The sequence below is a fragment of the Microtus oregoni genome, unplaced genomic scaffold, assembly GCF_018167655.1.
Source record: "Microtus oregoni isolate MIOR12 unplaced genomic scaffold, Mior012 000002F_ref0000024, whole genome shotgun sequence".
NCBI classification, from domain to species: domain Eukaryota; kingdom Metazoa; phylum Chordata; class Mammalia; order Rodentia; family Cricetidae; genus Microtus; species Microtus oregoni.
Genome location: NW_024543061.1, coordinates 42,665,004 through 42,678,136, shown reverse-complemented (window position 1 = coordinate 42,678,136; position 13,133 = coordinate 42,665,004). Strand labels below are relative to the sequence as shown.

Sequence of the window (13,133 nt, the reverse complement as noted above, 5' to 3'; positions counted from 1 at the left end):
TCTCTGAGTAGCCTGGAACTTACTCTGTAGACCAGGCTGGCCTTGAACTCATAGAGATCTGCCTGACTCTGTCTCCCGAAGGCATGCACCACCACATCTGGCTAATTTTCAGTTTTTCACAGGGTAGTTCCTAGACTGACCACATGATCCATCAGTCCTACCGCTGACTATCTATTGAAGAAAATGAGGTCAGTATGTCAATGAGACATCTGTCCTCCTATGTATTTTACAGCAGAATCTACAATAACAAATTTAATTCAACTGTCCATAAACAGACTATCAGATAAAGAAAATGCAGTTCATATATTTGATGGGACAATGATGAACCATTGAAAATGAGTCTTCTCACTGGTGACAATATAAATAGACCTAAAAGACACGGTGCTAAATTCAAAAGAGCAGAGGGCAGAGTGCAGGTTACCAGAGATGCAGCGGAGAAGTACTGATGAAAGATTATAAACATTCAGTTGCATGGGACTCATAAAAAGAATTCCATCGTACAATAAGAAGACTAAAATCAGCAACCATGTGTCTAAACCACATATCAAATGCTTTTGTATTGCTCATTGAGTAGATTTGGGTGTTCTCACCTCAAAGCTTGGTAATAATGTAAATAAAACATAACGAGATTAATGTACATATTTCATGACATGTACTCACATCAAAGCATAATATTCAAGCAGGAAGTGATTTCACAGAAATTCTTAGCACACTCATAAGTGATTTTCAAGGGGTTAGAGATGGCCCTATACTACATCAATTTTGAAGAAAGATCCGTCAAGCTCTCCCCGCGCCCCCGGAGCCTGGGAATGGTGTGCGTGGCTCGGCCTCCGCGCGCGCAGCTCGTGCGTGAGGGCGGGGCGGGGCAGGGCGGAGGCGCCGGTCCTGCCACGTTTGGCCCGGCCGTTACGGCTTCGGCGCGGGGGGGGGCACGGGAGGGGGTGGGGCTGGCGCTGCAGCCGGATCCGGATGCGGCGCTGTGACCGGCCGGGAGACTGACGCGCCTGGAGGGGAGCGTGGATCGCTTCGGTGTGATTTTACTGGAAAGATGAAACCCGATGAAACGCCTATGTTTGACCCAAGTCTGCTTGAAGAAGTGGACTGGAGTCAGAATACAGCCACATTTTCTCCAGCCATCTCTCCAAAGAATCCTGGAGAAGGCTTGGTTTTGAGGCCTCTTTGTACTGCAGACTTGAATAAAGAATCTTTTGAGCATATGAAGAAGTCTGGGGATTACTATGTTACAGTTGTGGAAGATGTGACCCTAGGACAAATTGTTGCTACGGCAACTCTGATAATAGAACATAAATTTATCCATTCGTGTGCTAAGAGAGGGAGAGTAGAAGACGTCGTTGTTAGTGATGCATGCAGAGGGAAGCAGCTCGGCAAACTGTTATTATCAACTCTGACTTTGCTAAGCAAGAAGCTGAACTGTTACAAGATCACCCTTGAATGTCTACCACAAAACGTTGGCTTCTACCAAAAGTTTGGCTATACAGTGTCTGAAGAAAATTACATGTGTCGGAGGTACCTAAAGTAAAGAACACAGTCAAGATAATGCTCCGGGGCTTTCCTGTTCATCTGTTGCTGCAGCCCAGTGAGCTCCATTCCTTCTAGACTGGAAGCAACCGTAGCAGTGACACAAGAGCATGCCTGTGCTGCTGCGACTGCTCTGCGTCACAAGAATACACATGATCATAAAGGGGTGATTTTTAACCAAAGGAATATATTTTCAACTTGAATCTTTTCTTGCATTGTATTTTTCTAAAGTTTGTCTTCATTTCTGAAGTAGTCAAGAGTAAGGGTGGTAAAGAGTTGTATCTGCTCTGTGCTGCTCATTTTTAAATGTATGTATATATACTGAATAAGGCTTTTATCACATGAAATTATCTTTGCCTCATTTACCTAAATAGACTTAAGGGTGCATCATTTCTCACATTATAGGGAGTTGGACACATCTATTGTTATAACTAGATCATCTAAACATTGCTGATCCTAATACTCCACATACTTGGACAAGGTACAACAGCTGAAATAACTATTTTACTAAGTGTTGGTACAGTTCTGTGCAGACACCACACCACCTGTCTCATCTGTCAAGTGATGTCAGAATTCCCAAGGGCAGGTCTAGAGACCCACGGTTCTTTCATCAGTGGGTGAGCACCCTGGTTTCCATATCATGGGCATCTGAAGCTTTTGAGCTGCCAAAAAAAAAAAAAAGTGTGGTACCGTCTTTGTTCCATCCTTAAAAAAAAGTAGCTTTTCTATTTATATGATTATAATGGTATTATTCTGATCATTGTCCTGCTTTATTTATTTTAATGATTTTTAAAGGTAGAATTAGACACTTTTTAACAATGGTTCTAATCATTTTTGTATTCCATGTTATTTACATTAAACTTGTTTATATGAATAGTCTCATTAAAAAAAAAAAAAAAAAAAGATCCGTCAAGATTTCTTTTTATCTTTTTGTTTTGAAATTATGTTATAACTACAGAAAGAAAGGTTTATCCTCACATAGCTTTCCTCAATTTCACTGTTGTATAATGTTTATGAATATAAATGACAGACTAAAAATGCTACACTGCTCACCACAAATATATACAACTCTCACTTGTCAACTGAACAATAAATAAACATCATTGGGCAGCTTCTGATCATGGGCCTCTGATTAGCTGTTTACAAGGATGAATTTCTCTCTGCCTATGTGATCCAAGCCACATTTTACAAATTTAAAAGTTGCAAATATAGCTGTGGCTTCAAATCAAGATAGAGCTTCTTTTATCTTTGAATATTTATTTTTATACAATTTTAATTAAAAAACCATTAGATCATTCCCCCCTGCCTTCCTCCCTCCAGTCCCTTCTAAGTCCCCTCCTACCAACTCCTTCCATGCCCCCCACTCTAATATCAGTAGCCTGCTTATTGGATTGTTAGGTTACATATATGTATGCATGTAGTATGTATATATATTTATGCATGCATATGTGTATAAATACAAGCTTCTGAGTTGGTTTTTGTTCTTTGTGTTTCAAGGCTGAGCACTTTGTATTTGATAACCAATAAGGGGGTTCATCCCTGAGAGCGACTAATTCTCCCTCTCTCTGCAGTCATTAGTTGCTTTTATTCTTTGTCTAGTCATGGTACCATGTAATAATTTCCCCCTTCTGCGTCGGCCTGTCTATTGATATTGCATTGTACAGGTCTCAGTTTTGAGAGACTGTTTCACAGCAAACATCCTTTTATTCTGACTCTTATAATCTATCCCCATCTTTCCCATTGTATTTTTCATCCCGTATCCCTACAGGGAAAGCCTATTTTTCTCTCCTTCATACTCTCCAGTCTTGGCTTTGGCTGGATAGCACAATATAGTCCATTAGGACAGGAAGGCCCTTAGAGAAAGTGGCAACATGCCAGTTCTGCATAAGAGATCCAGGAGTTGCTGACCCCTCTGTGGAAAGAATGTGCCCCTGGTAGTCACTGCCCCTTGGGCCTGGCCCCAGCCTGAGGAACCGTGGAGCATACTTGACTTTGGACCTGTTGCAGGACCACCCAGACTGACCATGAGAAACAAAGCTGAACATGCCAAACCACTCTGGTAAGCAAGAAAGCAATACTTAGCATATGCCGCTAAAACTTCAGGTGGTGTTTATATCAATTTCCAGAAAAAAAGGGGCTTCAAGGGGCGAAATGGTGACATTTTGGCACTTCCTTGGTATGCCCTGACCACCTCTGTCGCACTTTCAAACTGTGTCTTGCATCAGCCCTCACTCCTCTTGCAGTAATGCTTGCTGCAGTTATTTTTCTTTTATTCTTTGTTTGTTTTTATTCCCAACAAAGTTTGTAGCCTTGTGACAGGGGAATCTCATTTAGTCGACTTGAAAACAGACTTTTAGAAGGAAAATATCATGCTCTTTCTAAGTGGGAAGGACAGTATTATGAAGACAGGAGCAAAGGAAACATAAAGAATTAAAGCATGATTCAAATAGCATCAAAGAACATGAAAGAAATCTAAGGATAGAATAAGTTGCATGGAATTCTAAGACTCTAGAATTTTTTAGGTAATTTCTACATTGTCAAACAGAAAGGCACACCTAGTTTTATTATCTTGACGAATTGTTTAAAAAAATTGTGCCTACCTCTATTTAACCGCTGACCAATATAAGACTGATATTTGGCATACTGATTGTGTGCTTCAGAAAGATAATTGAAGAACAAAAGCCAATTGATCCAATTGAGTGCAGCATTTTGCTCAATTGCTGTTGATATTCTTCCCTGGCTCACTGGTTTGAAGAGAGGACCTTCCTACTCCACTATTTTGTTTGTTCCCCCACTAAATCTTTTAGCAATTAAAAACACATTTAAAAAAGAAACCAATTTCAAAATCTGAGTGTGTTCATTTTAGACTGCTAACATTTAGTCCTTCTGCAAGCATAAAGAGCTATGAATTTGGTTCTTCTAAAACAGGAGTAAAGAGAAAGGCTCAGAGAGTGTGCCCAGAGTAGTTGGGACGTTTATTCATGCATGGCTTCAGATTGTGAATCTTCAGGGTCTATCTGTTAGAGACCAGATTTCTTTGAATGTGTCTGTACTGGACATGTGTAGGCTATGTCTTGTCATGGTCCTCTAAGGAATACAGTATGATAACCATTTGTATAACATCTAATATTTTATATAGCCTTAGGTTTATGAGTAATTTAGAGATTGCTTAAATTATATTGGAGGATGCATAAGGGAAATGTTCTATGCTATTTGTTACAGGGACTTGAGCATCCACAGAAGCAGGGACTAATCCCTTACAAATACAAAAGGACAGCTACACCCCTAGCATAGTGAGATTGAATCCTGTGAGAAAAGATGGGAGATATAGGGTAATCTGTCAATCATAATCAAAGATGGATCAGATTCTTTGAACATCCTTGTGGAAATAAGACATCATTTGTACAAAATGATAAAAAAAAAAGTTGCCATCATTCTGAAATCACTATCAGAGAAAATGTTGAGGAAACATATTTCTTAAAAAAATAAGATAGCTGTATTAGTTGCCTTTCTACTGTTGTGATGAAACACCGTGAACAAGGAAACTTGCAAAAACAACCATTTAACTTAGGGATTATGGGCCCAGAGGGTTAAGGACTGTGACCACCGTTAAGGGAAGCACAGCAGTAGCTAGGAAGGCATGTCGCTGAGCAGCAGCTGAGAGCTTACATCTGATCATAAGCACTAGGCAGAGACACACTGGGAACGGCAAGAGCCTTTTGAAACCTTTATGCCTACTACCAGCGAAGCACCTCCTCCAAAAGGCCATCCCTCCCAATCCTTCTACAACAGTTACTAACTAGGGATAAAATGTACTAACTAGGGATAAGCATTCAAATTAATGAGCCCTGGGGGACATTATCATTCAAACCATCAAAATGGATTTTAAGTTTACATTTTTTAAAACTTTTTTGAAAAAAATCAGAAAATGGAGAGACAAGGTAAGCAACCAATAATGATTAATATTCTATATCAAGGAAAATACAAGAGAAATCAAAACATGTGTCTAGTCTTCTTGGTTGTGCCTGGCAAGAAAAGTTGATATGTAGCATGAGCAATACTGACATGTTGCCTGAATACCACCACCACTACCACTACCACTACCATCACCGCCACCACCATCACCACCACCACTACCACCCCAGCCAGGCATCCATTATAGTGACATGTACATGCACATACCTGTAATGGAAAGGAGGAGATTAACCTCTTTTTAAGTCACACAGTCAAGGTGTACTATCATGAAGCCAAATACCTGCTATGGGCCTACCCCTGTCTAGTTCCCAGAAGATGGCCGTGAGGGTCAGAGGATACAAAGTGATGCCAAAGGCCACATTTGATTAGTGAATGTTTTCCTCAGAAGTCTTACAAGTTTTGTCAACAAATAGCAACAATTAAAAAGAACAAGAGGACTGTGGCAGCAGAGCACTGACACAGAAGACACCTCCCAGAACCATCACCGCCACTGCCACCACCACCGCCACTGCCACCACCACCACTACAATAACAACAGCGTAATAGTAATGGCAATGAACCAGCAATAATGGAAACAGGAGCTTTCATAAACTTCTGAATCTTCTCTAGGAATATCAGAATTCTATCAACCATAGAATTCTATTCTTTTATCAAGTGAGATAGTATTCTCGCTTTTAGTCCAGATTACTCTAATCTGTGGATGCTTTTCTTTTTTTTCTTTTTCTTTTCTTTTTTTTTTTTTAACCATCTCAGAATATACAGAGCCCAGACTTAGTGATTGTAAAAGGGCCTTTGACAGGGTCAGCTCCGTGTGACTCAGGCCATGTAGGTATGTTGTGCTAAAGACTTTTCCTAGGCAGATATAACACACACACTTCTAGTCACCTCGGCCAGATAGGGAACCCAGGACAGACCAAAGTGTGATTACTACCAAAGTCTGACTTAAGGGACCCACAAGTTTTTTCTGGGTTACCTACAGGAATATGGGTGAGGGGTTACTAGCATGAGCAGAAATGACTCAAAAGCAGCTGCATCACCAAAGCCCATTCAAGCATGTGTATCAGCTAACAAAAGTTGGGAACCCAGAGCACACTGAAGAACCTGCAGACAGCTCAGCAGGTAGGAGAACGTCCAGGGGACTCAGCTGGTTGAGCATCTTCTAGACAGTTCAGCTGCTCTCTGCTGCTTTCAGGCTTCCAGTTATCTTTGCAGCTTGTCTTATCTGAGAGGGACTCCCAAGGAAAGAGGAGAGCCTAATGAACCTTCTCAGTTTGGAGGACTCCCTGAAGCTGCTGTGAGCTGTTTGGTTTCTGTCTTAAGTAGCTTGCCTGTGGGATGGAGTGCTCCAGTCTCTGAGGAGGCTGCTATTCGACCAAGTTCTCAGTGGTCGTGTTCCACTGCAGATGTAGGTGTCTCCTTTAAATATAACCCAGACCAGATTTCAAGCAGGGGCTGTCAAGAGGACTTGCAAACATAGCTGAAATACTATTCACTATGATTTCACAGACTTTTTTTCCCCAGGTTGACTTCACCTTCTCAACACCATATCCATAACCCACTATTTAAATATATACGCGAGAGTGATGTAATGCTTGCTGGAGTACTGAAAGCATAATATGACTCAATGTGACATAATGCTTATTAATTGGGATTTTAGTTGTATTAAGGACTGGAAATACTTTAGCCTTTGAGCTGGAAACTCTTTCCAACCTCCTGAATACATCCATTCCCGTAACAGTAAGACTTATTTAGTCCTCTACTCTTGATAATTTTTTTCTTCCCTGGAGCCTCCCTCTCTACTGTTCCTTCTTACTTCCCAGAACATCACCATATTAATTCCTAGTTACCCTTATCCCAGCTCAAGTAGCCATTTCTCACTGTCCTAATTTGCTTTTGGCTTCTGTAATTGACTGAAAAAGACTTGGGGAGGAAAGGGTTTGTTTGCTTTTAGTTCCATGTCATAATGCATCACTGACAGAAGTCAGAGCGGGAACTCGAGCAGGAATCTGGAGGCAGGAACTGAGAAAAAGACCATGGAGAAATATTGCCTACTAGCCTGCTTTACATGGCTTGCCCAACCAGCTTTCTTTTTTTTCAGTTCTTTTTTTAAACTTTTTAAAATTGATTTTATTGAGCTCTACATTTTTCTTTGCTCCCCTCTCTTTCTCTCCCCTCCCATTCAACCCTCTCAATGGTTCCCATGCTCGCAATTTACTCAGGAGATCTTGTCTTTTTCTACTTCCAATGTAGATTAGATTCATGTATGTCTCTCTTAGGGTCCTCATTGTTGTCTAGGTTCTCTGGAATTGTAAAGTGTAGGCTGGTTTTCGTTGCTTTATGTCTAAAAACCACTTATGAGTGAGTACATATGATATTTGTCTTTCTGGGTCTGAGTTACCTCACTGAATGTGATATTTTTTTTAGATCCATTCATTTGCCTGCAAATCTCAAGATGTCATTATTTTCTTCTGGGTGTAGTACTCCATTATGTAAATGTACCACAGTTTCCTTATCCATTCTTCGGTTTGAGGAGCATTTAGGTGGTTTTCAGGTTCTGGTTATGACAAACAATGCTGCTATGAACATAGTTGAGCACACCATTTCTCTAAATCAACCAAATTCCTTACTCTAGGTCCCCAAGGTGCCCTGTATCTTTTTGATAATGATTTGTCCAAGGATCTCTGTGTTCGAAGTTTGGTCTCAAGAGTTGTGATGTCGAATTTGACAGACCACTTAATAAGCAAGACTTTCTGTGAGATTATTTGAATATTAAGAACACTAACTTCATACAAAGCTCATCTATTTCTTGTGGGATCCTGAGTAAGTTTTTGAGAGAGCAAGTTGGTATATAACAAGATTGACAGCTAAATCACACTCTGGCTTCCAGGCTTGAAACCCACGCCAGGTCTTCTCCAGAGGAAGCTGGTGATACCTGTGCTGTCTCCAGAAGTGCTGTCTTTAGAAATCCTTAGAGTTGTGAGATAAACCCATTAAAATATAAAGTTAGGCAGCCTATCTTAGGTACAAAAATGCACTATACACTTGGGATGGTGCTCGTTTAAATAATCACTTGAAAATTATTTCTGTGATTGATGCATGTTTGTATCTTCCAGGTGAAGAAAGCTAGCTCTGTATCTGTAAAGTCTCACCTGAGCATAGCGCCAAGGAACTAGATGTGTGCCCTCGCAAAGTCTAGATGATGAAACTAAACACAAATGTGATAGAATGTAGAAGTAGGGCTTTGGGGAGACAGTTTTAGATGTGCTAAGAAGAACTGAGATTCCACTATGAGATTTGTGATTTCTCCCTTTTGTACGAATTATAGTACCCAGAAGCCAAAAAACAAATCACTTGGATCCTGGAGAGTCCCTAACCTCTAGAATTGAGAGGTATAAATACTTATTGACCAGGTAGTGGTGGTGCATGCCTCTAATCCTAGCACCCAGAGGCAAAGGCAGGCAGATCTTGTGAGTTCGAGGCCAGCCTGGTCTACAATGTGAGTTCTAGGACAGTGGGGGCTGTTACACAGAGAAATCTTGTCTCACAAGAAAGAAAGAAAGAAAGAAAGAAAGAAAGAGAAAGGAAGGAAGAGGGAAAAGAAAAAGAAAGAAAGAAGAGAAAAGAAAAAAATTGCTTGATGTACCCAGTCAATGCTTTTAACATAACCATCCAACAAAGCTATATTTTTAGATAAGTAAATAGACAAATAGACAGGAGGGAGAAAGGAAAATATATCTCAAGGAAATAAAGAGCTGTTTAATAATTAATTCTTGGGACGTTTATCACATTACTAACTATAATAACAATGGTTGAGAATCAGGGCTTCTCATTTGAATATTCTACTGGCTTCTACCCATGATGCCCTAAAGCCAGAGACATAGCTTTTTCCAACATACTGCCGAACAAACGAAAACAATTATAAAGCGGGGTCCAACGCATGGATCCCATTCTCTTTTGAGAAAAGCATAATAGAATGACAGAAATGTACACAATAATCTGGAAGAAGATGGAGACGACATCAACACATTAACAATAGCTATCTTGGGGTGGGAGAAATCTGGAAGGTTTCTTTGCTTCCTCGCACTCCCTCCCACTCTCTCATTTTTCCATAATTAGCAGGCACCACTTGTGTATGCCATATGTTGACTTCCTCCCACAGGGGCTCTGCTTCTTCCTGACACCCTGTTAGGGCTGACACACACTTGTCTGCGTTCTGCAAACAGTCAAGAGTAATCATGAATGTTGGGGAACAGGGCAAGTTCTGTGGAAGTTTACTGTGTAACAGGACGCTTGCATGTCAGACCCCACGGCATTTATCTTGCAAAATTCCCACAAGACATAAGACATTCTTCCATATTGAGATTCTTCTGAGTAACCAGCAGATTTCTCTCTCTCTCTCTCATCTTTATCCACCATCATCACTCAGTTCTCCTTGGTCCCTTTTCTGGACTCCAGCTGCTAATTCAAACAGGCATGGACACACTGTTTTCCTCTGCAGGAAATCACTTCAGCCCCACACTTTCTCCTACCCTACAGCTGGCTGCTTGTTATGCCTCTACAAAGGCCATCTTCCCTAACTTAAAAAAAAAAAAAAGATTCCCAAACCAGCTGCTTAGAAGACACGATTTCACCCATGCTGTTGCACATAAACAATAAAACTTAAGCCATAATTACCTAAAGATGAAAAAGTTTATGTTCCATTTATCATTTTCCCTTGTGATACTGTAGCGGACTCCAGAGAAGACCACCACTGGCCTTTAAAGCAGAAACATTTTGATTAAGAACAGAAGTGCCAACCACAGCCTGATGCAGCATGTGACTGATCTGTAGGGCACATTACCCACTGCACATTGGTCTAGTTATCAAATTTCCCATCATGCTCTAGACATTGGTTTTCAAATTCTTGGAGCTGTTAGAGCTCTGAAAAGAAAAAAATTAAGCCAAAACCAATTCTTGGCAGGCATTTGGGGCATCTCAAAGGATCTGTCACAAACAAGCTTTTTTTGGTGTGTTATGTGTGTGAGAGAGAGCAGATGTGTGTAATGGTGCACATGCATGTGTATTCTTGTGTGTGGAGGTTCGGGGTTGATGTCAAGCATTCTTGAAGATCTCTAGGTCATATCCTGTTGAGGCAGGGTCTATCCCTGAACCCAGAGATTATGGCTTTGGCTAGCCAGCTTGCTCCAAAATTCCTTATTTCTGCCTTCTGCATGCTGGAATTAGGAGCATTTTGCCAAGTCCACTTGGTTTTTACATGGGTTCTGAAAATGCTAACTCTAGCCCATACATTTGCATAGCGAGCACATTACCCACTGAGCCACCTTCCCAGCTCCCTGGATCCCATTTTTTGAAGGTATCCAACCTGAGATGAAAGGACCTCCCCTGGCCTAATGAGAAGTCCCAGCTCCTAACAATTAAACAGAAACCAGGGAGAAGATGGTGACTTCCAAGGCAAAATGCAACAGTTCACACTCGAGTTGACCTGAATTTTACCTATACCTGCTGTGTGTAACAGGCTGTGCTAGTCATTTTTGTAACAGTAATGAAAGCCAGCATGTGCTAGCTTCCATACAGCCAAGTTCTTCTTATGATCTCACCACAATATGCCCCGTCTTGTCCTAAAAGCTAAGTGTGGATTATCGTATCCCATAAACCCAGTAATTGTCCTGAGAGCTCACACAACCTTCCTTTGTCCCCATGTCACCAGCCAGCTGAACTACTGAAATAACCTGTTCAAATTCCCCCTCTGGTTGTGAAGGCTCTCCTTTCAACCATAGCTCACACCAAACCCACACTCCTAAAATCTTGGAACTAGCCCAGCTCCTCCTATAAATATAAATCTTCTGTGCCTTCATGCTAACATAGAACTGGAAAGAATTACATGACATCCTTAGAACAGATGCATTAATATTACATATTTGTAAAAAAAAACTTTTATTTTGGCACAGGCATTTTTGAAAATCACTCCTATTAGCAATAAAACATCTGTGTTCTCAAAGGTTTGGGATGTGTGCCATCACGTGTTTCAGCTCTTAGCATTGCAACTACTAAAACAGAAGAAGGATAAAGGGGCTATTATTGTGATACATATTAATATTACATACATTATTATTATTATTATATCATCATATAGCCCATAAGTTCTAAATTTAGAGGCAGCTTATGAATATAAATTGACGAAATGGCAATTTGCATAAAGCATTATCAGAGAGCATGCACTAATATTCTAATTCTTTTTTATTGTGTAAACTCTAAGATATCTTCAAATTTATCCATCCTATTGAGTCTCCTGTTAAAAACATAACGTAAGAGTATATGGTTTGGTCTTCTGGATAACATTTATTCACACAGAAGTTTCTGTCTCTTCATATAAATATATGGACATTTTCTTTGAGGTCAGAGTCCAGTACCCTTCATGTGTCTTCTTCATGCTAGAGATATTTGTCATCTAGCAAGCCAAAAATTAGTACAATAAAGGTTACTGGCATTCTGGTTTAGTTTTCAAGTAAAAACATCAATGGTCAAATTTAAAGAGTATTCTACTTACTATTTATTCTATATTACTTTTTTTTTTTTTTTTTTTTTTTTTTTTGGTTCTTTTGAGACAGGGTTTCTCTGTAGCTTTGGTGCCTGTCCCGGAACTAGCTCTTGTAGACCAGGCTGGCTTCAAACTCCCAGAGATCCGCCTGCCTCTGCCTCCTGAGTGCTGGGATTAAAGGCGTGCACCACCACCGCCTAGCCTCTATATTACTATTTTTAAGTTTTAAGTTTGAAATGCTAGAACGTGTAGAAATTAGTGAAGAAGAAAAAAATCTTTTTTTAAATCCTAACCTTTGACTCTATGCTGCGTGCTATCACAGCATCAAAAATCAGATGTTCAAATGTAACTTTCTTGCATTCTCTCAGGAGGAAGCTCTGCCACCCATTTGGTACCAGGCTCAGCATTTTTCTAGCACTGTGACCATGGGCAAATTTCACTGCTTCAGCTTCGGTGCTTATAAAATAGAGCTCTTTGTAAACACAGAAAAATGGCACAACAAGTTGCAAAAGTTAAATAAAAAAGAAAGAGGAAGAAAGAAAGAAAGAAAGAAAGAAAGGAAGGAAGGAAGGAAGAAAGCAGTGTTGTGCACAGCACAGGGTAGGCATTCAATTTAGAGTGGTTTTCATGGCAGATGTCAGCCTCCCTCTACCCCAGTGCTTCTCAACCTTCCTAATGCTGCAACCCTATAATACAGTTCATCATGGTGGTGACCCCCAACTCTAAAATTACTTTCATTGTTGTTTCATAACTATGAGTATGTTACTGTTATGAAGTGTAATGTAAGTATCTATGTTTTCCAGTGGTGGGGGATCATGATCCACAGGTAGAAAACCACTGCTTCGGCCTCCTATCCAGAAATGCCTGAAGAGGAATGTGGTGTTTAAAATCGAGCTACAGCCTCACAATAGTGGACTTCATTAATTGCCTTGATAATCTACACAGTATCCTATAATGAATCTTTTCAGGTCCGCTTTGACATCCCCATTTTCCTACTCTCCATTTAACTCTTTAAGAGAAAATCTATGTTAGAAAGATCTACATGGCATGTTGTGGGTCCCTGGGATGATATTTTAGCCCC

At 40.3% G+C, this 13,133-nt stretch overlaps 1 protein-coding gene across 1 annotated transcript; it reads left to right on the top strand.

The window, feature by feature from the left end:
- The first annotated feature begins 952 nt into the window (after positions 1-952).
- Positions 953-2,423, top strand: LOC121438897 (glucosamine 6-phosphate N-acetyltransferase-like). The gene has a single exon (XM_041639392.1). The coding sequence runs from the start codon at positions 1,049-1,051 to the stop codon at positions 1,538-1,540; it is 492 nt and encodes a 163-aa protein (XP_041495326.1). The 5' UTR covers positions 953-1,048; the 3' UTR covers positions 1,541-2,423.
- The last annotated feature ends 10,710 nt before the right edge of the window (positions 2,424-13,133 follow it).